Below are 27804 nucleotides of genomic sequence, written 5' to 3' on the forward strand. Positions count from 1 at the left end.
CAGCCCCTCACTGGGGAATTCTAAGCAGGGGCTCTTCCATGGAGCCATGCCTTCAGCCCTTTTCCTTCTAAGTTTATCTTAGAGTTAATCTGGGAATAGTTTATCAAGGTCTCAGTTCACAGGTACCCTCCTCCAGGAAGTCCTCTCTGATACCCCAGATCTGACTAACTGTTTATTAGGGAGTCCTACAACCCCTTAAGCTTATCTCATCCCAGCCCTGCTCAAGCTGCTAGTACCTGGAGATCCATCTGTGTCCCCACCAGCCTGGGAGTCCTTTAAGAATATAGTGTCTTGAGGGAGGATCTCTGTGAGTGTGAGGTCAGTCTGGTCTACGTGGGATTTCCATACCAGACAGGACTACATAGTGAGACCCTGTCTCAGAAGATTAAACAAAACAAAACAAACAAACAAACAAAGGAAGAAAAGAGAGGGAGGCCTGCCTGGATGACCAGTATCCCCAGAAAAGTCTAGGGGCTTAGGACACAATTATTGTCTATTTAGAACAGGATCATGAAAAGGGGGGAAAGAAGAAATGCCAGTTAGTGGTACACACCTGGAGGCAGGAGAATTAGGAGTTCAAGGTCACCTTCAGCTAAACAGTGCATGCAGTTCAAGGCCAGCCTGGGCTCAGACCTTGTTTTAAAAGGTCTCATACAGGAAGGGTGTATAGGTGGGCCGCAATGTTCAAATGTGATCTCAAAGTTAAAGTGAAGGAAGCAGGGGACTTCCAGCAGTGGGAACAATGTGTGGAGGCAGGAACGGCAATTGGGGTGGGGTGAGGGGACACTCAGGCCTCACTGCAGGACAGTCAGGGCAGCAGAGGGTGGCAGACCCAGCCTGAAGACAGGATGCTATGAACTGTGTGAGTTCCTGAAGGCTACAGGGAGGCAGAGGACCTGCCTAGGCACAGTGCAGCTACTGAGGCAGCTTCTGGAAAGACAAAGAATTGAGACAAATAGGTCTAGGAGGGAGGCAAGTGAGGACAGATCCATAAGCCAAAGGGGCTAAAATAAAACTTAAAACTCAGCAAGAAGCAAGTCAAACATTGTGGGTTTGACTTGACTTTGCCATTACTCAGCACAAGATGTCTTTCTGTGCCTCAGTTTCCCCATCTACAAAACAAAGATGAGAAGGGAGTGTTAATCTGCCGGTACTGCTCAGCTCCAAAAGTACACAAAAGTCACTAGGGAAACAGAGGCAGGAGGATCAAAAGTTCCAGGTCATCCTAGGCTACAAAGGGCTCAGGTAAAGATGGCCAAACACCTTTAATACCAGCACTCACAAAGCAAAGGTGGGTGATCTGTGAGTTCGAGGCCAGCCTGGTCCACAGAGTGAGCTCCAGGACAGCCAGGGCTACACAGAGAAACCCTGTCTCAAAAAAACAACCAACCAAACAAGGGAGGGTGGGTAGGCAGGAGAGTACCGTGGGTAGGCTTATAATCCCAGCTACTTGTGAGGCTGACTGAGATAGGAGGACGGTAAATTCAAACCTGCCTGGAAGACACACCAGGTTCAAGGCCTAGACAACAATGGAAAACCCTGTCTCAAAGTAAATGCTGAGAAAGTGTTCTGAGAACATTGCTCAGTAGTATACTGCGTGCCCTAGCATGCACAGGGTCCTAGGTTCATTCAGTTCCTCAGGTTCAATAACACACACACACACACACACACACACACACACAAATAAAAACACGGCTGGTGAGATGGCTCAGCAGGTAAACGTTCTTGCTGACAAATCAGACAACCTGTGTTTGATCCCTGGACCCCACATGGTAAAAAGGAGAGAAATGACTTCCCCAGGTTGTCTGTGACCTTCATGAGCACACTGTGGTGTGTGCACAGCCACACACCAATAAACATAAGAAATAAGTAAAAATACAAGAAACAAAACCGCAGAGAAGTAGAAGGTACCCTGAGCTGGGCATGGTGGAGGACAGTTGTAATCCAAGCACTCCAGAGGCTGAGGCAAGATTATTGCCTTAAATTCAAGACCAGCCAGGGCTCGAGCCACACAGCAAGTTCCAGGACAGCTTGTACTGCCTAACAAAGACAGATGGGAGAGGAACACAGAAGAGTGGAGGACAGGAGGGAAGGGAGACGGGCACCATCAGTTCCAGTGTATGAGAGGAGTCTTTTTGGAGTGGGGGGGTTCATTCTGCAGTTTAGGCACATTTCAGATTTAGGCTAATCTTTTGCTTCAGCCTCCCAAATGCTGGGATTACAGACATGAGCCACAGCGCCGAGACTAGTGGTCACATTTTGTGTTTGTTTATAGACAGGGCCTCCCTACGTCATCACTCTGGCTGCCTAGACTTCACTGTGTAGACCTGTGTAGATCTGCCTGCCTCTGCCTATGGAATAGAGGGCGTGTACCACCACGCATCTCCTAGAGGGTAAATCTTGAAGTGTGTCACCTCCCTGGATGGGATGAGGGGTTTCATCTCCTGTGCCTCAGCTTCCTCATCTGTAAAAAAGGAACACAATAGTACGTGTCACACAGCTGCCATGAGGGGTAATGAGCCAGCGGAGCGTGCAGGAGTTTGACAGCTGCAGCCATCCACATCACTGTTGTTATTGGTTACCCGCTCGCACCTCAGCTGCGCAGATGTCAAGGCGGTGAGAGGGCAGGCACAGGGAAGAGCCACGGCAGAAGGCCCTGTGTGCTGCCTCTTCTGCGTGGGCATCGGCGAGTCTGGGCAGGTCTGTTTCTCACAGCTGGGATCACATGTGTAAGCATGTCCCCCAGGGAGGTGCCCAAGCTAAGGGGCGGCGGGACTGAGAAGGTGGATTTCAGGGCCCAGTAGGACTCCACCAAGAAGCTGTCAAGCAGATGGACTCTGCACCCCATCTGAGGCTCTTTTCCACACCTGTGTCTCCTCTGCCTTCTCCCTCCCTGAACCTGCCCTGCTTGCTCCTCTGATTCACCAGGGGAGAGCCACACCCAAGCTGGGGGCGAAGGTGGAAGATGTAAATAAGTCTGAAGGGGCCCCTTGGGGAGCAGGGGACTGCAGGAGACTAGGTGGGTACCTGGGTAGGCCGAGGATCCCTGCGCATTTTGCCCTTTGCACATCTAATAAAAAGCTAGTGCTGGCCAGTCTGTCGGTGCAGGCTCTGTAGGACTGAGGCAGCAAGATCATTATCACAAGTTCAAGGACAGTCTGGGTACATGATGGGTATCTGGCTGGGATGAGGATCCTTGAGCATTTTGCCCTTTGAACTTTTTTTTAAGATGTTTTTAAAATTACGTGTACGTGGGCAGGCATATGTGACTTCGAGTTCCTGCAGAGATCAGAGGCATTGGATCCCCTGGGAGTGGAGTTACTGGCAGCTGTGAGTCGCCCATAGAGCTGGGAATCCAGCTCTGGCTCTCTACAGGAGCAAAACTTGCTCTTAATTGCTCAGCCATCTCTGCAGCCCCCTCCTCATATATACATGAAAGCTGGAGGCAGATGGGCTTGTTGGCTCATACCTGTCACCCCAGCCCTTGGGAAGCTCAAGGTAGCAAAACCATCGCTAGTTCAAGGCAAACCTAGATACATGTTGGAAACCTGGCAATCCCTGACTACTTGGCCCTTTGAACATCTAATGAAAGCTGGAGGCAGCAGGTTGTGTTGGCTCAGGCCTGAAAGCCCAACCTGGAAAAGGCTTATGAGGGGGGCTGGAGAGATGGCTCAAAATACTTGGCTCAAAAGCATTTAAAGAGGGCTGGGGTTCCATTCCCCGCACTCAAATGGTGGCTCACACCATCCGTAACTCCAGTTCCAGGAGATCTGACCCCCTCCTCTGACCTTGCCAGGAAGCAGGCATCCAGGCACATAACAAACACACACATACATTCAGGTAAAAACACTCATACACATAAAATAAATAAGTCTAAGTACAAAAATAAATACATCTAAAAAATAAAATTAAAGAAAAGGCTTAATGCATCAGAACAGCCACAAGTTCAAAGCCAGTCTAGCTTCATAGTGAATATGGACAAACTCACTACGGGTTTGGCATGATGGGTTTGGCAGGGGTGTGGCATGATGGCACACACCCCCGTCCCTAATTTCTGAATGGCAGAGGCAGAATGGTCTTAGCAGCTTCTGCAGGCCAGCCTGATCTACACAGCAAACTCTTTCTCAACAGGAAGCAGGGGTAGAGTGCAGGGGGGAGGGGCAGCACAGTGGAGCATGTGTTATCCCAGAGGCTGGATAATCAGGAGTTCAAGGACAGCCTCAGTAATGTACAAAGTTTGAGACCAAGACAGGATACAGAAGAATGTCTAAAAAAAAAAAAAGGACAAACAGGCAAGAGTTCCATCAATCAATTCCATCTCAGAAGGAATCTGCATCCCTTCTAGCTTACTGATCTTACTGGTGCTCTTCAGAGTAGGGCTTCGGGTCCCCTCTAGAGGACTCAGCAGACGCCACAGACCTTTTACATAAAACTGTGTGTTCACAGGCTCACACATAGACTCAGAGGTTCCCAGGCACAGTCAGCCTATGATCCTCCCCTGCAGACCGCCCCCAAGAACTAGTGACAGAGGAGAAACTGGAAAGACAGAAATGAAAAGAGCAAAGAGTCGGGGGCTCATGAAATGCATTAGTAACCTGTCTGTCCGGGGAAGGCGGCCAGTGAATGGAAGAGATATCTAGAGATGTCATTGCTAGCAGGTGGCTAAGAATCACCTGGAAAGCATTTTCTAAGCCAGGGCAGAAACAACGGGAGGGTAAGAGATTCGGGGTCATGCTCTCCGGAAGAATGGGGTCTACTCACTCCGGATCTGTCTTCAGGGTCGCTGGTACCTCCACCCCCGGCCACCAAGTCATCCTCAGACTCATCAAAAGAGGAGGCGGAAGAGAAGCCGCCAGTGCCCCCCTCAATCCGGGATGGGGGTCCCACCGGCTGGGCCTCAGGCTCGGGAGTCTCAGGGGTGATGATAAGACGGGGCACAGGACACAGGGAGCCGCAGTCCAGGGGGGAGCGCAGGTTAGTCACCAACTCCCCGGACTCTGGTGCCTCCAATGGGTCATCTCCATTGGACTCCCCCAACACGCTGTCAGCCCAGGGACTATCAGTGCCAGGTCGAATCCAGGCACCGTCAGCGTCTTGTGTGGAAAAGCCATCGCTTCCAGGCTGTTTCCAGGCCGTCTGGGTACTCTGTCCCGTGGGGGAGCCATCAGGTGGCGACCCGGTCCAGAAGCCGTCGGTGTCACGTGGTGTCCTGGAGCCAGCCGGGATCCACGCTTTGCAGGGGGCATCAGTACCTGGTTCTGGTGAGGGGCAGACTCGGTCTGGGTGGCTCTGCAGTTTGGACGTGCTGTGGCAGGTCCGGAGATGATCAACCCAGGGCTTGTCCCTCTCTGGCTGAGTCGGCCACAGCTCGACTCTTTCCAGGTCGGTCCAGGACTCATCAAACGCTGGTTGGGTACACAGGCTGGCTCTCTTTGGCCGACACTGGAGGTCGGATCTGTGAGGATCAGTCCGAAAGCCACCCTTCCAGGAACCGGCCGCCTCCATCTCTGCCCAGGGACCGTTCATCTCTGTATGTGTCGGGAGGTTGGACCCGTCCAGCTCCCTGTTTTGGCTGGGTTTCTCCGATTCTGCTCCCAGGCCTGCTACTCCGCACTCCGCGTGTCCGTCTCCACAGGATTCTGCCTGGGGACCGCCTGGACGCGGCGCAGGCCCGAGGCCGGTCCTCTCCGCCTCGGAGTGCAGGCTGGACCCCTCAAGCCCGGCCCGGGGACCGCCCCCCTCCGGCCGTCCCGCCGGGCCACCTGCTCCCGGCCCAGGTCGCTGCAGTCCCGGCTGTCGCCGCCGCCCGCCCCGCAGCGCCTCCAGCCCCATGCGGGCCTCGGCGGGCAGCGCGCCGGCCTCCGCCTCGCTCAGGCTCCCCCGGCACGGGCAGCGCCTCATGCCCGCTCCCTCGGCTCGGGCTCCGGCCCGTCCGGCCCCTCCTTCCCCTTTAAATCCTTCGAGGGGTGTGGCCGGGGAGCCCCAAGCCGTAGGTTCCGGCCCGCAGAGCTCCGGGCCGCCCGGATACACAGGGGTTAACCGATACTCCACCTCCCAGGGAAAGCCCTAAACACCGCCCTCGCCGGATGTGACGAAGTGCGCCGGGACCTCGGCTGCCCCCGCGTGGGGCCCTGGGGAAGGAGTGTCCGCTCCCGATGCTGGGCTCGGCCTGGGTCGAAGCGGGCCCGAGTCTGGGTCTCACGCCAGTGGGACCTTTCCCTGCATCATTTCAGCCCCTACTCCAGAGAGGGAGAACCACGCACCCACGCAACATTCAGGGACGAGGTGGACTTTCCAAAGACTTAAGACTTTGGGAGATGGGCATCGGGGGTTCAGTTCAAGTTCATCCCTAGCTATGTAGTCAGTTCCGAGCCTACACACACACACACACAGGAGGAGGACCAGCACTCTGGAGGCAAGAAGCAGACGGATCAATGAATTCTGGGCCCTCCAGGACTACACAGACCCTATCTCAGACACCCCCTGCTCCCCAATACAGACACAAAGGGGAGGGGACTGAGAGATTTGAGTTTGGTTTCCAGCCCCCCGTCTGTGGCTCGCAGTCATCTGTAAATACAGTTCCAGAGAGTGGACACCCTCTTCTGGCTTCCTAGGGGCTATGCACAGAATGCACAGACATACATGCAGGCAGAATCATCGAGACACAGAAAGTAAAAGTAAATGTTTTTAAGCGGGGCATGGTGGCTCACACCTTTAATCGTAGTGCTCAGGAGGCAGAGGCAGATGGATCTCTGGGAGTTTGTGTCAGTTCCAGGTCAGCCAGAGCTACATATAGAAACCCTGTATCAAAGTGATGATGATGATGATGATGATGATGATGATGATGATGATGATGATGAAATAGGTAAATCTTTTTTGGAAAAAGAGTTCCAATGTTTCAAATAACAAATCTCCTGTCTAGACCGTGGTGAGGGCACATTCCTGTAGTCACATCGCTCCGGAGGTAGACGAGATGTTCCCTAGCTCAGCACCTCAACCTGGGCTGCATGGTGAGAACCTATCTCAGAAACCCGAGGCTGGGGATTTACTTCTATAGCAGAGCACGCCCACTGGGTCTTGGATTTGTAAATAAGTAAACAAATGACAATGATCTGTGTCCAAAGGACCTCCGTGCCTGGCTCTGACAATAGATCACGACCTCTGTCAGCCACTGTGAGCGGAAAGGGATGCTACCACACAAGGTTAGTTTGTTCTTTGATTGCGTGTGTGTGTGTGTGTGTGTGTGTGTGTGTGTGTGTGTGTGCAGGTGCATTCAAGTGCCTTTGAAGGCTAGGAGGCAGTGTCAGATCTGGAGTTAGGGATGGTTGTATGCTCCCCAGGTGGATGCTGGGAACTGAACGGCCCTTCTCTAGCCTTGGTAGTGTCTGCTGTGAACTTGGGCATGTGAAGGATGTGGTACGAGGGCTCTGTGAGCCATGTCCTGCGGGATTATTGTCTGAGCTGATTTTTCAGCCTGTCCCTTACGGTGAGCAGCGGGCAGCTCCTGAGTCAGACTCCCACCTTTGGGGAGGACAGCAGGTACTCTCAGTCTTGAAACTGACTCACCCATGGGAGGGACACTGAATACGCACAGACCCAAGGCGCCAGGGTGAGTCATCTCTTCACAGGCTAATGAAAAGTCAGAGCCGGGAACCCACCTCACACATGATACAGATTAGAGAACATGAGGTCCAGAGGTGGAGGAGGGCCCTTCTGAGGTCACACAGCACAAGAAGGCCTAATTCCCGACAAAGGAGGTGGGGCTGAGAGGAACACATTTGTGGGTCTCCCTCTCTTCATTGGTGGGAAAGGTGCCCAGCCACCAGCTGTTTCTCTTCCAGACAACAAGAAGACTGAGTCAGTTTTCTTCCACGCCAAGATTCCTGACTCAGCTCTGGGAGCCTTGACTGAGTATGTTCTGGGAAATGTCCTGCCTTCAGGAAACAGGGGCTCCCACGGCCTTCCATCTCCCAAGTGGGCGGGGAGTGGAGAGTAGGGTGCAGGAGGGAACACAGGCACAGCATGCCGCCGCCAAGGGGAGTTATGTTGAAGACCTGAGCAGGAAACAGCGCATAAGCAAGGCAGTGGATTTATGTGTGCAAGGAAGGAGGCTGGGTGCCAGGGTGTGGGTGCTGGTGCAAAGTGGAGAGACTTGGAAGAATGAGTTTAAAGATTGCTGGGGGTGTGTCTCAGGGGTAGGGAATCTTATTTCGTATGCACGAGTCCCAGAGTTTGTGCACCTGCTGGAGGAAACAAAACCAAACACACAGGGTAGCTTTTGAGCTTGCCAGGAGGAAATGCGGCTGGATGTGATGGTGCAAACTTGTGATTTCAGCAGGGGGAAGTGGAGCCGTGATCAGGAGTTCATTGGCTACAAGAGAGAAAAGGGGCAGAGAATGGGCACAGAGGACAGAAGGCCTAGAGGGAGAGAAAAAGATAGGGGTAGAGGAGACAAGGAAGATGCTTTCAAGAAAGACGGGCTGTACACGCGTGGCTCACGGGCGTTCCGACGGCCACAGAAGACGCACAGAGCTTTTGCGTAGGTTCCACCCCTTTGCCACGCCTCCTCAGTGGAGCGTATTTTGTGACGTCAGCGAGCTGCTGTGCTTCCATTGGCTAGCTGATCGGAGGGGCCGAGCGTACAGACGTTCCCGGAAGCTCCGGAGGCCCAGCGTGTGCCAGACCTGGAGCCTAAGCCCGGTGGACCGGTGCTTAGCAACGGGGGAGGTGCCCCGGAACGGGGTGGTTTGGTTTTTATTTGGGAGGGGGGGTGGGGGGACAGGCGAGTAATTGTGGATTCTTAACAGCCCAGGGTAAGGCGGTGCCTAGCAACGAAAGGGGCTGGGAGAAGTAGAGTAGTCCTGGAGGGGCTGTGGGTGTCTAGCAACCGGGAAGAACCCTAGCAACGGCAGGATGTTTCGGGGGGGAGGGGGGAATTGAGGCGGCGCTTGGGGAAAACATGAGTTGCTAACAACTTGGCGGGGGGCGCAACTAGGAGAAACTTGCAAATCAATTAACAGGAGAGCTGAGGTAGGGAGGGGAGGAGGACCTTTCAAAGAACGGGCAAACGGCAGGCCGCGTCCTGAGTCCTTATTTCCTTATCATTTCTTAGGCCATGTGGCCGGAGCTAGGTGCCGTGCTGCGCGGGACCTGTGGCCCGCTGGGCAGGACTGTTCGTCTCCCTTGTTGGGGCGCCCTGGGGCCTAGGCCCCGCTGGTGGGTAAGAGGCTGGGGAGGGGCCTCCAAGGGAAAGAGGCTTGACGGGGTAAAATGATGGAGAGAACAAAAACAGAGGCCTAGCCCTCCACCCTACTGAAATCCGCTTCTCTGCAGGGGCCATGTGGGGGTTGTTTGGTCCGAAGTGTTCATCATGAGCGGCCTGGAAGAGGCCTAAGTGAGGACGACATTCGCAGGGCACGGGAGGCCCGGCTCAGGAAGGCACCCCGGCCACAGGTATCATTGCTCTCCCCCGCCCGCCCCCGTGATACCCCGGGAGGCCACTGAACCCTACCTTAAGGCGGTAGCAGGTGGGCAGGGCTTTTCTGCCTCGCTGCCTACCTTACGCCTTTCCCCCTTTCTCAGCTGAGTGATCGCTCTCGAGAACGCAAAGTGCCTGCCACCCGCATCAGTCGCTTGGCCAACTTCGGGGGTAGGTGTGCTTGGGGGGATCTTGGTGTGACCTAGATCAGAAGCAACTTTTGCAGGTGAGGCAAGGGGAAGGCGGCGGGGGAGGGGGGGACGCGACGACCTTCAAACCCCAGCGTGTAAACAGGAGTGTAAACCTTACCGTTTATGGAGAACCTGTAAGGAGCAAGATCGTGTCCAATGTGTGCTTGCTTGTATTGATGGAGGAGTGGAGGCTGAGAGGGGTGAGCTGACCGCACTTTGGGACTGCAGCAGGATTGTTCAAACATATAGGGAGTGAAGGAGTGTGTTGCAGCCAATGCTTGGAGAAAGAAGGAGGCCCGGACACCCACCTGCTCGTTTCAGCAGCTGGGATGTAGGTAGAAGCAGGAAGATGAAGTGCTCAATGTCATCACGGGCTACATAGTGAGTCTGAGGCACCTGGACTACATGAGATCCTGTCTAGAGGAGAGAAGACAAAGGAGGGAGGCGGGGGCTTTGGGCATGGTAGCACAGTCTTTTGTAATCTCTGCTCCTGAGAGGCTAAGACTAGAAGGTTGAAAAGCCAGGCCTGGTAGTGCGTGCCTGGAGGCTCCACTCCCTGAAAGTTTAATTCAAGACCAATCTGGCATGAAGGATCTTGTCTCAGAGGAGGAAGAAAGAGGAAAAAGGAAACAGCACTTGAGAAAATACAGATAAATACTGAGCATGGATACACACGTTTACACACATGTGATGTGTTTGAGACAGGGTCTCACCATGCAGCCCTCGCTGGCCTGAAATCAGGCTGTCCTGGAACTCAGAGAGCCGCCTGCCTCTGCCTCCCAAGCTCTGGGATTAAAGGTGTGCACCACCACCACACCCCCAACACATGCTTTTTGTGGTGATGTCTCCTGTAATCTTGTCTGGCCTCGAACCTGATTGTACCTCCCAAGTGTTCGGATAACAGGCCCTGCTGTCCACAGCTTACTACAGCGTAAATCTCTGCTTCCTCACAGCACAGGTCACGCAGGTCATAGGCCACATGTTAAGGCCCAGCTGAGCATTGTGGGTAGCACCTGGCACCGGTGTGTCCGGGCTCTCGGGATGCTCTCCTGACTGGGCACGCACTTACCTTCCCTGAGTTTCACTTTTCCTTCCTGCAGAATGTGAGCTTTTTCGGTCAAACACGTTCCACAGAGGTGTGAGGGCAGTGAGTTGACACTTGGGGCATAATAGCAGCAGCACGTGGCACGGAGATGCAGGAGCGCATAGCATATTGGCAGATGCCAGCTGCCAGCCAGAGACGGCGACAGCCAAAGAGGCAAGGGGCCCAACATAGCTTTAAGAGCAGGAGCCGAGGTGGGCGCTGTGGCACACCTGTGATCCCAGCACTCCGGGAGGCAGAGGCAGGCGGAACTCTGTGAGTCTGAGGACAGGTGGGATATGCCTAAAATCTCAACACTTGAGACATGTAAGTAGGCAAATCAGGGGTTCTGGTAACACAATGAGTTTAAGGCTAGCCTGGGCTACCTCAGAGTATAGGAAGGAAGGAAGGACGGACGGAAGGATGGAAGGTAAGTGTGAGGTCATCTCTGATAGTAGCAATTAAGGAAGCTTGAGCAGGATGACAGGCTCAAGGCTAGCCTAAATCACATAGCCATTTCCAGGCCAGATGCTAGGGACGTAGAGTTTTTGTTAGCATCTGTGAGTACCCTGTTCAATCCAAAGTACCAACAGAAAAAAAAACAAAAAACAAACTGGGGGTGCAGCTCAGCCAAGACAGTGCATGCCCACTAACTGAGCAACCAGGGTTCTGGCATCCACTGGAGAGGCAGGAGTGAGGGTCTGAGGGACGGTCTGGGTGAGCAGACTCTCAGCTTCCTTTCCTGCTCTTCAGGGCTGGCGGTGGGCTTGGGCCTGGGAGCACTGGCTGAGGTGAGCAAGAAGTACCTGCCCAGAGGAGGTGAGCAGCATGGTGAGTGAAGCCGCTTGCTCCATTCAGCCCCTTGCTCCATTCAGCCCCTGGCCATGAGGGCCCAGGCTGTGCTAGAGTTTGGCTCACCAGAGATGGGTGGTAGGGGTGTGTGCAGCTCAGCTGTAAATCCTTTTATCTAAAACATAGCAGTCACACACTGAAGGTTCCCAGGATTCACATCAGGTGCTCACAACTGTCTATAATTCCAGCTCCCGGGAATCCACCGCCCTCTTCTGGCTGCTCTAAATAAACACATAGGTGGCACGCACACACACCACACACACACACAAACAAAGAAATCTTGCTTGTTTTTTTTTTTGTTTTTGTTTTTTAGGACATCAGGACAGGGTTTGTCTGTAGCCCTGGTTACCCTGGAACTCACTCTTTAGACCAGGCTGACCTCAAACTCAGAGATCTGTTTGCTTTTGCCTTCCAAGTGCTAGGATTAAAGGCAGGCATTACCATACCTGACTTAAAAAAAAAAAAAATCAAGATATTCCGCACTAAAAAGAAATCAAGTCTGTCCTGGCTACAAATCAAGTTCAAAGGAAGCCTGGGCAACTTAGTGAAATCCCATTTCTTTCTTTTTTTTCTTTTTTGTCAAGACAGAATTTTTCTGTGTAGCTTTGGCTGTCCTGGACTTGCTTTATAGTCTAGGCTAGCCTTGAACTCACAGCAATTGCCTGCTTCTGCCTCCCAAGTGCTGGGATTACATGAAATCCCATTTCAAAATAAAAAGGGTTTGTTACTTTTAGATGATAGGAAAGAATTTTTTTTTTTTTCTATTTTAAGACAAGGTCTCTCTATATGGTCCTGGATGTCCTAGAACTCACAGGCTGGCCTCAGACTCAGGGATCTGTCTGCCTGTGCCTCCCAAGTGCTGGGACTAAGGATGTACGCCACTATGCCCAACTTGTGAAGAAATTTTCTGAGGACTCAGCAAGTCTGGGCCTGTAGTTCAATGGTAGAGTGTTTACCTGGAGTGTATGAGTTTCTGAGGTCAGACTCCAGCACCACAAATACGCAGTGAGCACTGGAAAGCAGTTTTTATGTGGCTTTTGTTTACTGATACTTTATTAGATTAGAACTGCAAAGTTAACCTTAAAATTTGATCTATCACCTGTCTGTCTGTCTGTCTGTCCAGGCAGGGTCTCTATGTAGCCCTGACTGTACAGAACTTGCTGTAGACCAGGCTGGTCTCAAACTCAGAAGGTCCACCTCTCTGCCCCCAGAGTTTGTAAGATTACAGACCCTGAGCTTCTGCTGCTGCTGCTCCAGTTGCTTCAGTACTGTGCTTAGAGGCAGCCCCCCACCACCACTGGGGGCGACTCTGTGTCAGTGGGATGTGTGTGTTTAGAACTGTGCAGTCACTCTCCTTCACACCCGGAGGAAGACGACACTGCCTTTGGTCCTGTGCTTCTCTAGAAGCTGTTGGTTAGAGGGCCGTGCTAGCCCATTCTCATCAGCCGCGTCTGAGTTCACGTTGCTGCTCATCTTTGCTGATGCTTGATATTAGCACTTTTATTTTAGCCCCTCTGGTGGCTATGCACTGGTGGTATAGTGATTAATAGGTTCTGCTGTGTTTTCTTTTGCTTTGTTTTCTTCTTGAGACAGGGTCCCCTGTTAGCCCAGGCTAGCCTTGAACTTACAGAGATCCTCCCCTGCCTCTTGTCTACTGATTATTGAAACTACCCTATGCCTAGCTTTTATGTATGTATGTGTGTATGTATGTATGTATATTTCTTACCTTTTAATATTTAGTGTCAACACTCAGGAAGCAGAGGCAGGAGGATTTCCATGAGTTTGAGGCAACCCTAGGCTATATTTAACCCAAACACTTGGGAGGTAGAGGTACATGGATTTCTAGGAGTTTGAGGCCAGCCTGGCCTGGCTTACATAGAGTTCTAAGTCAGGCAAGGAGCCATTGACAGGTTTGTTTGTTTGTTTGGTTGGTTGGTTGGTTGGTTTTTGTTTTTTTTGAGACAGGGTGTCTGTGTAGCCTTGGCTCCTCTGGACTGGCTTTGTAGACCAGGCTGGCATCAAACTCACAGAGATCCACCTGCCTGTGCCGCCTGTGCTACTAAGCCTGGCTGACAGGTGCTTTTGTGCATGTATCACTCAGGCTCACTTCTTTCCATAGAGGTTGTCTCTGGACTGGACTCCAGCCCTTTCCTTTCTGAGGCCAATGCTGAGAGGTTCGTGCAGACCTTATGTACAGTCCGGGGAGCCGCCCTCAAGATCGGCCAAATGCTCAGCATCCAGGGTACAGCCTGAGCCCTCAATTCCTGACCTATGACCTCATTTCCACCCCACACACCCAGCGGCAAGCCCTGAGTTCAGATGCTCACATAGAACACCGTCATCTCCCTCACGATTCCCCTTATCCCACTGTCTCCCAAGACAACAGCTTTATCAGCCCCCAGCTTCAGCGAATCTTCGAGAGGGTCCGCCAGAGCGCTGACTTCATGCCCCGCTGGCAGATGCTGGTGAGTGCCCATTTGGGTGGATGGTGACTTGGTAGCCTGTATTGCACTCTTCTCGACACTTAGTGTACATTACACAAGGTTCTTAGACCGGTCCCTGTCACACGTGAGTGGCATGGAAGTTTGAGCTGTGATTAATTAAAGGAGCTCACCACTAGGACATGATGTAATCCTAATACTTGGAGATGGAAGCCTATCAGGAATTCAAGGTCATTCTGAGCTCCATAGAGTATCCAAGACTAGCAAACAAACCCCACCGAAGGAGACTTTATCCATCAATAGAATAGCAGCATGCCTGGTACTGACTGAAAGATGTGAGCTGTTCTGTAACTGTGGAAGGGCGTAGGCTCCAGCCACCTGCCTGCCTGCCATCTGTGTTCCGCTCCTTCCCCGTGACCTCTGAGGCACTCACAGGCCAGAACCGAAGGAAGCCTTTCTCCATCATGCTACTTTCTGAGTTAATAGTGTGGGGCCCTAACAGGGAATGTTAGCAGTCCTCAGGGACACTCCCTGGACATGGTGGCACTCACCTTTCACGCCACACCTTTCGTAGCACTCAGGAGGCAGAAGCAGGCGGATCTCTATGAGTTTGAAGCTATCTTGGTCTACATAGGGTATTCCAGGCCAGTCAGGACTTGACAGTGAGACCCTGCCTCAAAAAAAAAAAAAAAAGGTACTCCTTGTGTAACTCTGAGTCTTAGGACTGCCTTCTCAGGTTTCTTTCTTCCTTTCTTTTTTCTTTTTTTTAAAGATTGATTTATTTATTATGTATACAATGTTCTGCCTGCACGTGTGCCTACACACCAGAAGAGGGCGCCAGATCTCATTATAGATGGTTGTGAGCCACCGGGTGGTTGGGAATTGAACTCAGGACCTTTACATGAGCAGCCAGTGCTCTTGACCTCTGAGCCATCTCTCTAGACCCCTCTTTTTTTTTCTTTTCTTTTCTTTTTTTTTTTTTTTCTTTTTTTTTGCTTGTTTGTTTGTTTTTGGAGACAGGGTTTAAGGGTTTACTCTGTGTAGACCAGGCTCTGCCTGCCTCTGCCTCCCAAGTGCTGGGATTACAGGCATGCACCACTACCCAGCTCACTTAATAAATCTACTCTTATTTCTTCAACTCAAAGACAAAATGAAACAATAGTGCCTGGCTGGTTGGTCACCTGAGCCTCAGTTTCCATATCTGTAAAATGATGATTCTGCCAAGAGTGAATGCTAGAGTTGGCTAACATAGGAAGCTCCCTAGCTCACACGACAGTACAGGGAATGAACTCAGCTGCCTGGCACTGCCATGGCAACTGTCACACTCGCTTCTTCCAGAGAGTGCTAGAAGAGGAGCTGGGCAAGGAATGGCAAGACAAGGTGGCCTCCTTTGAGGAAATGCCCTTCGCCGCTGCCTCCATTGGGCAGGTACACCAAGCTGTGCTAAAGGACGGGACTGAGGTGGCTGTGAAGATCCAGGTGAGCAGGGAGACTGGGCAGCATGGGGGTGGGCACTATGCTGTCCCGAGGCACGAGTGACTCCCAAACCCCCTCTCCCTCCTGACAGTACCCAGGTGTTGCCCAGAGTATCCAGAGTGACATACAGAACCTGCTGGCCGTGCTCAAGATGAGTGTGGGCCTGCCAGAGGGTGAGGTGCCCCTCGGTCTAGAGAGAGGAGGCGGGGCTAGGTGGAGGACAGCATTGTGAGTGGACATACATCACATGGGTGACGGCGATGCCAAGGGGGGACAGCAGAGAGAATGAGTGAGTGTGACATAGCACAAAGAAACAAGCCCAGATGGAACGCACAGGCCACATGGAGACAGACAGGTGTGCAGCGAGCAGGGAGCCACAGCGAGCAGGGGTCACATGATCACATGTAGAAGACAGCAAGGTGTGTCAGTGGGGAAGAAGGGAGGACGATGTAGACAGGCCTAGAAGTGAGGGAGAGGCAGGGGACAGTATCAGTGTCTGCATAAACAGAATGCAGACACGGCTGGGTTGTAGCTCCGTAGAGTGCTTGTCTGGCGTGCACAATGCCCAGGGTTCAAGGTCATTCTTGGCTAAATAGCAAGTGAGAAGAGGTGCTTCAGGGCTGCGGCAGTTCCTGTGACAGAGCCAAACCCAGGAAACAGACTTCTATGGAAGTCTGTTGTGGGAAAGGCAGAGGGAAGGTGAATCCAAGATGAGCTGGGTTAACTGGGTCTGGTGGCTCACACTTACAGTCTTAGCACTGGGGAATCTGAGGCAGGAGGATTGCTGAAAGTTGCGGTCAAACCTGGACTACAGAGCGAGACCCTATCTCAAATGCAGAGCCTAGTGTTGTCGAATGTCTGTAATCCATTTTTGGGAGGTAGAAGCAGGAGGATTAGGAGGTCAAGGTCAGCCTTGGCTACACATTGAGCTGGAGGCCAGGCTGGGCTACATGAGAGCCTGTCTTTAAGAATGACGAAAGGGGGTAAAAGTGTGAAACAAAGGCAGGTGGGACAGTGAGAAACTTAGAAAGACAAGTGCGTGAGGGACAGGAGAAGACGGGCAGCGTCCTCAGCCGCTGTGGCTGCCCCTCTCCCTCAGGCCTGTTTGCTGAGCAGAGCTTGCAGGCCTTGCAGCAGGAGCTGGCTTGGGAGTGTGACTACCGCAGAGAAGCCGCTTGTGCCCAGACGTTCAGGTAAGTTTACACGCCTGCGGGCTCCTGGGAGGTTCCCTCCCTCCCATCTGGGCTGGGTTGGACTGGGTGTGACCCCTGGCAGTCAGCATCCTTACAAGGGACTGCAGGCTCCTTGTTCTTTCTTTGGTTCTTTTATCTGTCCATCTGTTCCTCATTCTTGTCCTCTGGGGACGGGAGCCGGCCACTCCTCTCAAAGCGGCAGTTTGGATCTCTGTCAAATGCATGGCCCCTGCGGTCTCACAGAGGGGCTCAACTGCATGGTGAGAAGCTGACAGAGCTGCTAGCTGAGAGAGCGTTAGCACAGAGCAGCGGGGGCAGGAGGGGCATACAGTACAGACTGCTCCTTCTGCACAATGGGGGGGAGGGGTGCTTCTGGGAAGCCAGTGCTCACTGTGTGCTTCTGGCTGGCCCGGGCCTTGAACTCACAGATTAAAGGCTACCATGCCAGCTCAACCTTATTTATTTTTATTCTTACATTTTATTTTAAACCAGGCATAGTGATGTATGGCTTGATCTTAACACGTGACAGGCAGAGGCAGGTAGACCTCTGTGAGTTCAAGGCCAGCCTCATCTACATAAAGAGTACCAGGCCAGCCAGGACTACATAGTGAGACCCTGTTTCAAAACAATAGATTTTTTTGCCCGCAGCATGTCTGTGTACCACATGCCTGCAGTACCCACAGAGACCAGAAGGGGGTGTTGGATCTGCCGGAACTGGGATGTTTGTGAGTGGGTGCTTGGGACTGGCACGTGGGTCCTCTGGAAGAGCAGCCAGGGTTTTGAACCAGAGACATCTCTCCCACCCCTCAACCTTATTTTGGGAGAGAGCATTTCTTGCTGAACCTAGAACTCCCGATTTGGCTAGACTGGCTGGCCGGCAAACCCCAGGGACCCTCCTCTGTGTGCCCATTCCGTCCTGGGATCACAGGCACACGCTGTCGTTCAGTGCTGTTTTACATGGTTCTGGGGATCAGAGCAAGTCCTTAGGCTGTACGGTCAGCAGCCTACCTCAGGCCATGTCCTCAGCCCTCGAGAGAGGCTGTGTTCACGTACCGAGCAACCCCCACTGGCCTCTGATAAGTTCTGTGTGGACCGTTATACTACTGTATGCCATCAGAGTTTTCTAGAGTGCTCACACTGCCAGTGTGTGCAGGTCCCAGCCTGGAAACCCAAGTCTGTCACGTCTCTTCAGCAAGACGGATAAGTGGTAGCTTTGTTTCTGAGGCAGGGTCTCAGTGTGTACCCCTGGCCAACTTTGAACTTGCGTCAGTCATTGACTCTGCCTCTCAAGGGGGTGTTTTCAGTACTACTGGTTGGATCTTTTTAAATGTATTTGTTTATCTATTTAAATTATTTTAAATGTATGTTAGACTTTGGATTCCCCCGAAGCTAGAGTTGCAGGCAGCTGTGAGCCACCCAGTGTGAGTGCTGGGGACAGAGCTTGAGTCTTCAGAACAGCAACTGTCTTCCCAGCTGCTGTGTCATCCTCTCGGCAACCCCCGCTCTTTCTTTTTTGAGACAGGATCTCAGTAGCCCTGGCGGTCTCAAACTCACTGTGGCTGGCTTTATACTCCTGATCCTGCTGCCCCACCTCTCCGCATGTGTGTGCACCATGCCTGGGTCTCTGTGGCAGACCCTTTGAGGACAGGGAGAATGACGCTGTGGACGGGAGAGTGGCTGTAGCTTAGGCTTACAGCCATGCGCAACAGTTAAGCAGAACCCCGTCTGAGGACGGTGCTTGGCTGGTGTTTGCCCGGTGTCACATAAACCAGGCATGGTGGCTCATGCCGATAGTCCTAGCATGCAAGTTGGAGAAGCAGGACGAAGTTCAAGGTCATTCTCCAACACATAGCCAATTTTGAAGCCAGCCTGGGCTACATGAGACATCAACTCAAAAGGCAAAACAACAGACACACAAACCTAAACAACAAAAAGCAAGAGACGCCTGGAGAGGGACCTTTACAGTATAGCTCCCAGCATGCCAAGCTTAGGACCCAGGGCGAGGACACAGTCCAGACCACACTTGTACAGGCATGTGTCCTGAACCCTGACGAATGTGAGATGCAGTCTCGGGTCAGCCCTTACCAGGCTGTGTGGCCTGGTTCTGTTCCGTGGCCTCAGGAGAGCACTCTCATAGGGGAGGTGTGCTGATTAAAGTTTAGCACAGGCCTGGCTCTTGAGAAATAGAGCCATATCAGAGAGCACACAAACCAGGACTAAATACCAACTGGAGGAGGACTCTACAAAGCAGAGAGACACTGGATGACAGGCCACAGCAACCCTATCGAGGATCTGAGGACATTCTCCCAGGATCCCCCAAAGCCCTCCTCGGCGTACCTCTGGTACCTGCCCATTGTCTGTTCCCAGCATCCCCTCAGGTCCTCACCCAACTTCTTCACTTCCTGCTCAGCTTGGACACATTTACACCCTGTCAGTCTGTTGGCCATGGCTTCTGGTGAAGGGTAGGCCTGAGGCTGGTCTGCCATCCATCCACCCCCACCAGCACCGTCCAGTACCAAAGCATGCACAGAAGGACTTTTGTCTTTATCAGGGAGGTGATATGTATACAAGTGTGCGTGTGTGTGCGCAAGGCATGTGGAGGCCAGAGAGCAGCCTTAGTTAGGTGTCCGTCTGGTTTCTGAGGCAGAATCTCTCTCTGGCCCAGAACTTGACAAGGAGGCTGGGCCGGCCGCGCAGGCCTGGGATCCACCTGGTGCTCCTTCCCCGGGCTAGCATGTCACTGTATGCCCCACACCTAATGTTTTTAGGTTCTGGTGATGAACTTGGGTCTTCAAGGTTATGTGGTAAACACTTTACTAATGGAGCTGTGTCCTTGGCCCTTTTGTGTGTTGGCGATAGAATGCCATGTAGCACACACTCAAACTCCCTATGTAGCCGCGGATACCCTTGAACTCCACCTCTCCAGTTCAGATTGTAGGCACGTGCCGCCACGCCCGGGTGTCAGTGGTGGACTGTTACTAACAGGAAACACAGGTACAGTGGCAGTCGGCCTGCTGAAACAGCTCCTGGAATGGAAGCGGGTTACATGACGCACCTATACTTCCTGCCTCCAGCTCCGGCTGCTGGGATTACAGGCATGCACCTCCACATCTGGGTCAGGAGTCTTCAGTGACCCTCCTACACCTACAGGGCACGCCCCCAGACCCCCAGTAGACGCCTGAAATGAAGGCGATGTGAACACTGTCAGGGTAATTGCACACACCGGGCCCGGTGACGAGGCACCCTGGAAGGGACGTGAATTACACACTAGGCATGCATACACTGGACGAGTAATGGTCCGTGCTCCGAACAGGCTGGAGTCAGATTTTTCAGACCCCTCAGAATGGTGCGTATTTTAAATTGTAAATTACTTACCTCTGGAGTGTTCTGTTTTTAGTTGAGATTTCTTTTTATTTTACGGATACGGGTGTTTTGCTTTATCTGTGTACCAAGTGCATGCAGTGCTTTCAGGGGCCAGAAGAGGGCGCGAGATCCCCTGGACCTGGAGTTACAGAAGGTTGTGAGCCAAGGTGTGGGTGCTGGGAACTGAACCCAGGTGCTCTGGGAGAGCAGCCAGTGCTCATAACTGCTGAGCCATCTCTCCAGCACTCTTCTTTCTCTTGATTGCTTTTTGAAACAGAATCTCATCATGTGTCCTGGCTGACCCGGAATGTGCTGTGTCACACAGCCTGACCTTGAAGTCCTGACCCCCTGCCTCCACTCTCCTCTGCTAGGTTTACAGACACATACTGTATTTTTAGAATAATTAGAAATCTCCACTTAATATTTTAGACCAAGGCTTACCACAAGTAACTGAAATGTTGGAATAGGAAGCTACATAGTAGGGAGGGTTCTCTTAGTAACCCCAAGGAGTGGACAGTGACCATCACATACAGCCGTAGACTTTAAAACTTCTTTTAAAATAATCTGTAATATTTATTTAGTGTGTGTATATGTGTTGGGGAGCCTAGGACAAGATGACCTGAAGGGCCTTGGTAAAATGGCCAGTTCAAACCAAGCCTCTGGGCTCTAAAGCATGAAGTTTCTCTCATCCCTCACCTTCTTTTTGCCCCAGGAAGCTCTTGGCTAGTGACCCCTTCTTCCGGGTGCCAGCTGTGGTGCAGGAGCTGTGCACTACGCGTGTGCTGGTCATGGAGCTGGCTGGGGGAATCCCTCTGGACCAGTGCCAGGGCCTGAACCAGGACATCCGGAATCAGGTATGTCTCCTGCAGGACGGACGGGAAGGGCCAGGCATGTGCTTTCTCCGCTGGCCAAGAGGAGCGGGCGGGACACCTCACTGGGATGTGTTCCTCCTCCAGATCTGCCTTCAGCTACTGAGACTGTGTCTGCAAGAGCTGTTTGAATTCAGATTCATGCAGACAGATCCCAACTGGGCCAACTTCCTGTACGATGCCTCCAGCCACCAGGTTGGTTCCTTATATGAATCAGGGTACGTCTGCTAGCTGCTGTACAGAGCATTTCCCCAGGGGCCAGAGAGATGGCTTAGTGGGCAAAGAAGCTTGCTACCAAGCCTGAGGACCCTCAAGTCAGCTTCAGGACACGCGAGGTGGAAAGAGGACTGACTCAGCAAGCCAACTCTGACCTCCACACGCGTGCCGTTCATGATATAATACACCAAAAAACGGTGCTGGAGGGATGGGTCAAAAATTAAGAGCACTGAGTCCATTCCCAGCACCGCCTGGTGGGTCACAACTGTCTATAACTCCAGTTCTAGGGATTTTCAACCATCTACCTCCGTGGCACCAGGCACGCAAGTGGCGCACAGAAGTGCGTGCAGGCACACACGTAAAATAAGTCTGTGAAAGTATGAGTAATGGGTGAGTCAGAGCTACCCCGCGGGGGGGAGCAACAAGCCACGTAGGCCCAAACCACAAACTACAGGACCAGGAACAGGGCCGCGCGCAGCCCAGGCTGGTGAACTCCTGCTCCTGCCTCCACTGGAGCTGCAGACACGTGTCTTCAGGCCTGGCCTCTCTCTATAGCCAAAGCTCTAAATTACAGAACTATACTAGAGACATGTAGAAAGGCGTGCATGGGAATTTCTGGGAAAAAGTAACTTTTAAAATTATTAGTTTTAATGTGTATAAGTACTTTGCCCACATATATGTCTCTGCACATGTGTGTGCAGTGCCTGAGGATGCCAGAAGGGGGCGCTGGATCCCCTGAACTGGACTTAACAGCTGTGCAGCGCTGTGTGGTGCTGGCAGTTGAATCCCTTCCTCTAAAAGACCAGCCAGTTCTCTTTTTTTTTTCCTCAAGTCATTGTATCGTTAATAACATGGCAGTAAGTCGAAGCACGAAGAAAAGAAAGTTAGGATTGTTCTTTCACAGGTGATGCCCTCACTCTGCCTCAGTCATGTAGTGAGATAGGATTCCAGACAGCATGGGAAGCTCCATTTCTCACGGATCGACACGTTCAGTCGGTCACTGCTCTTCACCGCTGAGCCATCTCTCCAGCCCTCAGGAAGTTACTGAATGTTACTAGTTTGAGGAAAGTGATAGCCCTAGAAAAGGCCTCGGGAGTTTGTGGGTGAGGGGAATAAACCCGTGGGCGTGGTTTTCGTATGTTAAGCAGATTTGTGGGCATTCATTTACTTTTTCAGATGCCTTATTTCCGGGTTATCTTATGGGCCCACGATTTGTATTAAAGGTGGCACAGCCTTTAATCCTCCCTCGTACTCAGGAGGCAGAGGAGCCTGGACTGTGAAGGGAGGCCCTCCTTCAACAAACAACAGAAAGAAGGCTGTCACTGAAGTCCAGTCCTAACGCACCCACCTAGGATTGGGGTGGGGAGGGAAGCCTGGCCTCATCCACACACAGCCTGGGGGTGGGGCTCACTGGTGGGCTGCCTGCCCAGAAGTCACCAGTGCGGAGGGGCTGGGTGTGGCTGTGGTCACCAGGGAGGGCCTAGAGATATAGATAAATAGGGCTGAGGAAAGAGGGAGGTGCACCCCAGCTATTTTAGTTGGCAGTGGGGTTGTCCACAGCTCCCCACATTCCCATAATCCCTTGTTCCCAGGTGACCCTACTGGACTTCGGTGCAAGCCGGGCTTTTGGAACAGAGTTCACGGACCATTACATTGAGGTGAGAACCCGGAACCCTGGTGCTTCTGAAGGGCTCAAGCAAGATAGTGAGGTCAGGGCAAGAAGGAAAAGTAAACCGGAATGAAGACGTGCAAGGCTGGACGGGCAGTGATGGCGCACTCCTTCGAAAGAAGGAAAGGAAATGTAACCATCGCCACCTAGTAGACAAGCCTGATGGAAAGAGGCCGGGTAGCCAGGCGCCATGGCGCACACCTGTGATCCCAGCACCCAGGGAGACAGAGGCAGGCGGAGCTCTGTGAGTTTGATGTTAGTCTGGTCTACAAAGCGAATCCAGGACAGCCAGGGCTACACAGAGAAACCATGTCTTAAAAAAATAAAACAAGAAAAGAAAGAAGGAAAGAAAGGGGTCAGGGCTGCTTGGAGACCCATTTTACAGGTGAAGTAACTGAGGCTTTGAGAGAGATTGCTCAAAATCCTAGCAGGCCTGTGACTGGTAGGCAATCTGGGTCCAGAGCTTATGTCCCAAGCCTTGCTCAGCCCCCTTCTGAGAGGAGGGCCAGGAATGGCCACCCTGTCCAGGGTCTGGGTGTCCACCCTGCCCCTCACAGGAGACTGTAGCTCCTCAAGGAGCGCTTCTTTACTTGCTCTGTCCTTCCCTTCCTCCCTTCCCAGTCAGTGTCAGCAGCTACACAGGCCACCTCACTCGTGTCTACACACAACTTGGATTTCCCATTCATCTGGTTGTCACTTAAGACATTCTCTGACAGCCCCTTGGTGCCACCCCTATTCTGGAGGGTACTGGGGACACTCGTCTCCCTAGTACACAGTCCAGTCTGTGTCCCACAGCAGTGGGGCAGTAAGGACACAGACACACCACCGCAGCCCAGCTCAGCACCCTGCACCCATAAGGGCTCAGGACCATCAGCAAGCAGGGGCTCTAGAGCCTCTCTGGCCTTAGTATAGGAGCCAGAAGGAAGGTTCTGACTGGACAGGCAGGAGCTGGGTGGAGCCAGGACATTCTGGGTCCTGCCTCAGACCTTTCTGCAGGAGGCACTGTCTCCTGTGGTACATCCCAACAGATCTGAGGAGAGGAGGAGCCCTGGAGTTAAGAACTCCCTCTGGAGAGCAGGTTGCCTTCATGACTGGTGAGCCCAGGGCAGCTGCGAGAAGTGGCAGAGCAGCCGCTGGGAGGGGCCAGTAGACGCAGGGCCACGGTGCTAACAGTCTTGAAGACAGAGAGACAAGGCGGAAGACCGGCCTGAGCAGGGTCAAGGCCGCTGTAGCTGCTGACGAGGAAGAACTGGCGACATGCACCACACCCCACACCCACACAGGCCACTGAGGCCCAAAGCCAGGTGTCCTGGAGTGCTTGGACCATCCCACTTCTCAACACTCCCTTCCAAAAACTTGGGCCACCTCAACCTTTTCCAACTTAAAAACAAAAACAACAGAGCCTGCTGGATGGATGTGGTGGCCTATAGTCAGAGTCCTTGGGATGCTCAAACAGGACAGGAGTTCAAGGCCAGCCTGGGTTTCATGGTGAGACCCTGTTTATTTTTAAGTGTGTGTATACATGTTACACACACATACACACGTGCTTGCATGCACCATGGAGACACAAATTTGAATCAGCAGGAATCAGTTCTCTCTCCACCTTGCAGGACCCGTGGGAACTGAGGAGAAAATCGTCAGACTTGTCAGTGCCTTTACTGGCTGAACTGTCGTAGTAAATAAAAATGGCTGTTGGGCTATATAATGTTATTATTAGCCCTGTGATTATCCCAGCAGTAAAACACAGAGACCTGTTAGATTTATAACTGCCTTAGTTACCTTGGACCAGGCAGATATTTCACCTACACTGTCTGAATAACCTCACCATCCACCTCCCAGCCCCAACCCAATGCCACCCACCTTAACCGTCTTCATCAGGGCTACCATCTATAACCTCATAAATACTTACCTGTCTTCATTTGGGCCTTTCCACGCTGTTATTGGGGTCCTTTCTCCAGGCCCACCTGGTTCCTTCTTCATGGTAACCCATCATGGAGTCCTTCCACCTCCCTTCCCAACCTTCCATCTGTTTCCCATGCTTCTCCTCTTCCCGAAGCCTAAGAACCTTGGCCACACCTACCCCATTTTTCCTTGCCCCGGTTTTAGGTCTTTTAGTCAACCAATCAGGTATAGTGTCTTAGGATAGGTGTGTCCAGGCAGTCACCAGATCTCGAGGGCCAGTAATTAGTATCAAAATACAAGCCTCAGACCAACCCCAACAGTTTCTCCTTTTCTGTCTAAATAAAAAGGCCATTTTTATACACTAAGAATAATTATGAAACAATTATAAAAAACCAATACGTAAAACCATATACATAATGTCTAGCCTAAATGTATTTGGCAATCTTGAAGAAAATATCTACCCGATTTATGAGAGTCTAAGGTTTTGTACCTGTTATTTTTATAGTAGTTTGTATCTGTCAACCTAAAAACATCTATCTAGACCCAAAACATCTTTTTAATTCCTAAGCAACAAAGCTAGTTGTGAAACTATCTGCTCTTCAACCCCATCAGAGACTTGAGAAGGGGTAAAAGTACTTACCTGAGTAAAAAGGAAGTGTATGTTCGCAGCCTCCAAACTAAAAATTGACAGAGACAGTTTGCTGTCTTTTTTTAAAAAAGAAAAAAAATCATCCATTTATATGGAACCCTAACAGATGGCCAGGCAGCCACAGACAGGGGGAATCTACAACGTAATTGCTAGATTCATCCCAAAGAAAGGATGTGCAGTGGGGCTGGGCTGGGCAGGTTCCTCGCCCTTCTCTGGACCCGGCACCCGGTACAGCTAGAGTAGCCCCAGTGGGGAAGGAACTTCCTCAGCAGCGAAGTGTGGAGCTGCTCACAGGGACCCGCAGAACTACGTTCCTCACTCCCAAGGGAGCTGGTGCAGGTGCTGCCATGCTCCCCCTGCTGGACGGGACTGGAACTGCAGCAGCCCTACAGCAGGGCTAGCCACAGGTCTCCTGCCCAGTGCACCTGGACCCAGCTGGGATCCCTACACCCAAGGGGCTCAAAGTCCGATGGGGACAGCCCTCTGGCAACCTGAGCACCGTTGTCCATCCTTGTCCAGTGTCTAGACCCGTCAACAGATAGGTCTCCCCTCTGTGCCACTCACTGTAGCAGCTCCCAGGCAGTTCTGCATTCTCAGTGGATGGCAGAGCGCCTGGCCATGTCCACCTGCAAGCTCTCAGCAGCCTCCGGGGAGATAGACAGGGAGGGTGAAAACGGAGAGGGATCCAGGTTGGACAAAGTAATCCCCTCCCTCCCTCCTTTCCTTTTAAACAGTGTCACTTGGTAGTCCAGGCTGGCTTTGAACTCCTAGTCCTGATCCCACCTTCTGAGTACTAGGATTGTAGGTATACCCTTCTGGCTGATCTTCCTATTATCTGGAACCTCCATTGTAGCCTGGTGTGGTGGTACAGACCGGTAACCCTTCAACTGCGGCTGGTGGAGGCAGGAAGATCAGGAGTTCCCCGTGATCCTCAGCTACACAGCCTCAAAAACTAGAAGCCCAGAGCTCCCTTGACCCACACTGGTCTTTGTCCTCCTACATTGCAGGTGGTGAAGGCTGCAGCAGATGGAGACAGAGACCGAGTCCTGCAGAAATCCCAGGACCTCAAATTCCTTACAGGCTTTGAAACCAAGGTTGGTTGCCACTGGGGCTGGGGTGTTTGTTGCCGAGTTTTCTTTAGGGGTCTAGTGGCTTTTGGGAATAGAGGAAGAGCCTCTAGCTGTACCAAACAACTTAAGAAGGAATGAGGTTGAAGAGAGCCTTCTGCCCCAGGGGTTCGGGATAACTGACCGCACCAGCGTCTCTGGGGGGGCCCAGGGTGAGGTGGCGGTGCAGCACTGTCTTTCCTGGGGGTCCTGGGTGTGAGGAATAGAGGAGCTACCTGCCTATGGAAGCTGGGGCGCTTTGAGAGTAACTGGGGGGCACTGTGGATAGGGTATCTCCTAGGGTGTCGGGCTAGCAATACAAGCCTTCCACCACTGAGCTACGGCCCCAGCCCCTCACTGGTGGACCCTAGGCAAGTGAGTCATGCCCCAGCCTTTGCCGCTTCTGAAGTAATTAAAGGACGTCATGCATCTGCCATCCCCACCCTAGGCATTCTCTGACGCCCACGTGGAGGCGGTGATGATCCTGGGGGAACCCTTTGCTGCCTCAGGTCCCTACGACTTCGGGGCCAGAGGGACAGCTCGCCGAATACAGGGCCTCATCCCGGTGTTGCTTCGGCACCGGCTGCGCCCACCGCCTGAGGAGACCTATGCTCTGCACCGCAAGCTAGCTGGGGCTTTCTTAGCCTGTGCCCGTCTCCACGCCCACATCGCCTGCCGGGACCTCTTCCAAGACACCTACCAGCGCTACTGGGCCAGCCGCCAGGCATTGCCACCGCCAGCAGACTCCTGACTAGAGGGACCTCCCTGTCGACCCCACCACGATAGACTCCATCCGGGGGTGCCAGCCCCACAGCGGGCGGCCCCCTCCCCCTCTGTCCTGGTCGCAGAGCCTAGTCTCTTGCCTTGGATCTTCGGGCCCTGGAGTTAACCCCCTGATCCAAAGTGGCCATCCTCGAATTCTGAGGCCGGGAGTCAGCAGATTCCTGCCCTGCCACCATCTCAGTGAGCCCTTGGCCCCTTCATGGGGTCCACTCTCATCTTGAGGGAGCGCCCCTCGGCCCCAGGTCTTCCGTGATCCGCACGGAAGGGGAGACTGGTGGCTGGTGGGGGCGGTCCTCACCTCTGCCTCTCCGGCTCCTCTCCCAGCTGCCTTCTTCAGGGGCTCCAGCCTGTGTCTTAGGTGGGGGTGGGTGCTGAGCCTTTCCTCTGAATAAAGGCCTTTCCCTTCCCCCCAGTTCTTTTCTCTCTCTCGCTAAGTGGGAGGAGCTCACAGGCGGCTCCAGGTGCAGATGGCCAGACCCCTCCCCCTTGTCTAGGACCATCTGTTGCGGGGAACCTCCTCTGCCCCCCCCCATGT

General features: G+C 52.7%; 2 protein-coding genes across 5 annotated transcripts in view; one reads left to right on the forward strand and one right to left on the reverse strand.

The window, feature by feature from the left end:
- The window catches only part of Itpkc (inositol-trisphosphate 3-kinase C), a 21939-nt gene extending 15967 nt beyond the window's left edge, over window positions 1–5972 (reverse strand). The window contains exon 1 of the mRNA XM_055595017.1: window positions 4762–5972. Within this exon, the coding sequence (XP_055450992.1) occupies window positions 4762–5901 (1140 nt within the window). The 5' untranslated portion in view covers window positions 5902–5972. The remainder of the gene's footprint in view (window positions 1–4761) is intronic.
- A 2668-nt stretch (window positions 5973–8640) lies between these two features.
- Window positions 8641–27681, forward strand: Coq8b (coenzyme Q8B). Of its 4 annotated transcripts, none has more exons than XM_055594851.1 (15): window positions 8641–8727; window positions 9113–9220; window positions 9334–9453; window positions 9583–9649; window positions 11504–11581; window positions 13722–13844; window positions 13982–14067; window positions 15382–15522; window positions 15611–15692; window positions 16619–16712; window positions 20788–20929; window positions 21032–21139; window positions 22753–22818; window positions 26388–26474; window positions 26935–27681. In XM_055594851.1, the coding sequence occupies exons 2-15, from the start codon at window positions 9116–9118 to the stop codon at window positions 27235–27237; spliced, it is 1602 nt and encodes a 533-aa protein (XP_055450826.1). In that variant the 5' UTR covers window positions 8641–8727; window positions 9113–9115; the 3' UTR covers window positions 27238–27681. The 4 variants fall into 4 exon arrangements, with proteins under 4 accessions (XP_055450826.1, XP_055450827.1, XP_055450828.1 ...); XM_055594852.1 differs by lacking the exon at window positions 8641–8727 and adding an exon at window positions 8772–8813; XM_055594853.1 differs by lacking the exon at window positions 8641–8727 and adding an exon at window positions 8976–9030.
- Window positions 27682–27804: the final 123 nt, after the last annotated feature.

This window comes from Psammomys obesus, unplaced genomic scaffold (genome assembly GCF_907164565.1).
Source record: "Psammomys obesus unplaced genomic scaffold, mPsaObe1.curated_primary_1811, whole genome shotgun sequence".
NCBI classification, from domain to species: domain Eukaryota; kingdom Metazoa; phylum Chordata; class Mammalia; order Rodentia; family Muridae; genus Psammomys; species Psammomys obesus.

Bases quoted from the DNA above. Each gene is read 5' to 3' on its own strand.
- Coq8b (XM_055594851.1), top strand. From the start codon at position 9,116: ATGTGGCCGGAGCTAGGTGCCGTGCTGCGCGGGACCTGTGGCCCGCTG. The intron at 11,582-13,721 runs GTGAGTGAAGCC...TTCTTTCCATAG, and splicing joins CAGAGGAGGTGAGCAGCATG to AGGTTGTCTCTGGACTGGAC. The intron at 15,523-15,610 runs GTGAGCAGGGAG...CCCTCCTGACAG, and splicing joins AGGTGGCTGTGAAGATCCAG to TACCCAGGTGTTGCCCAGAG.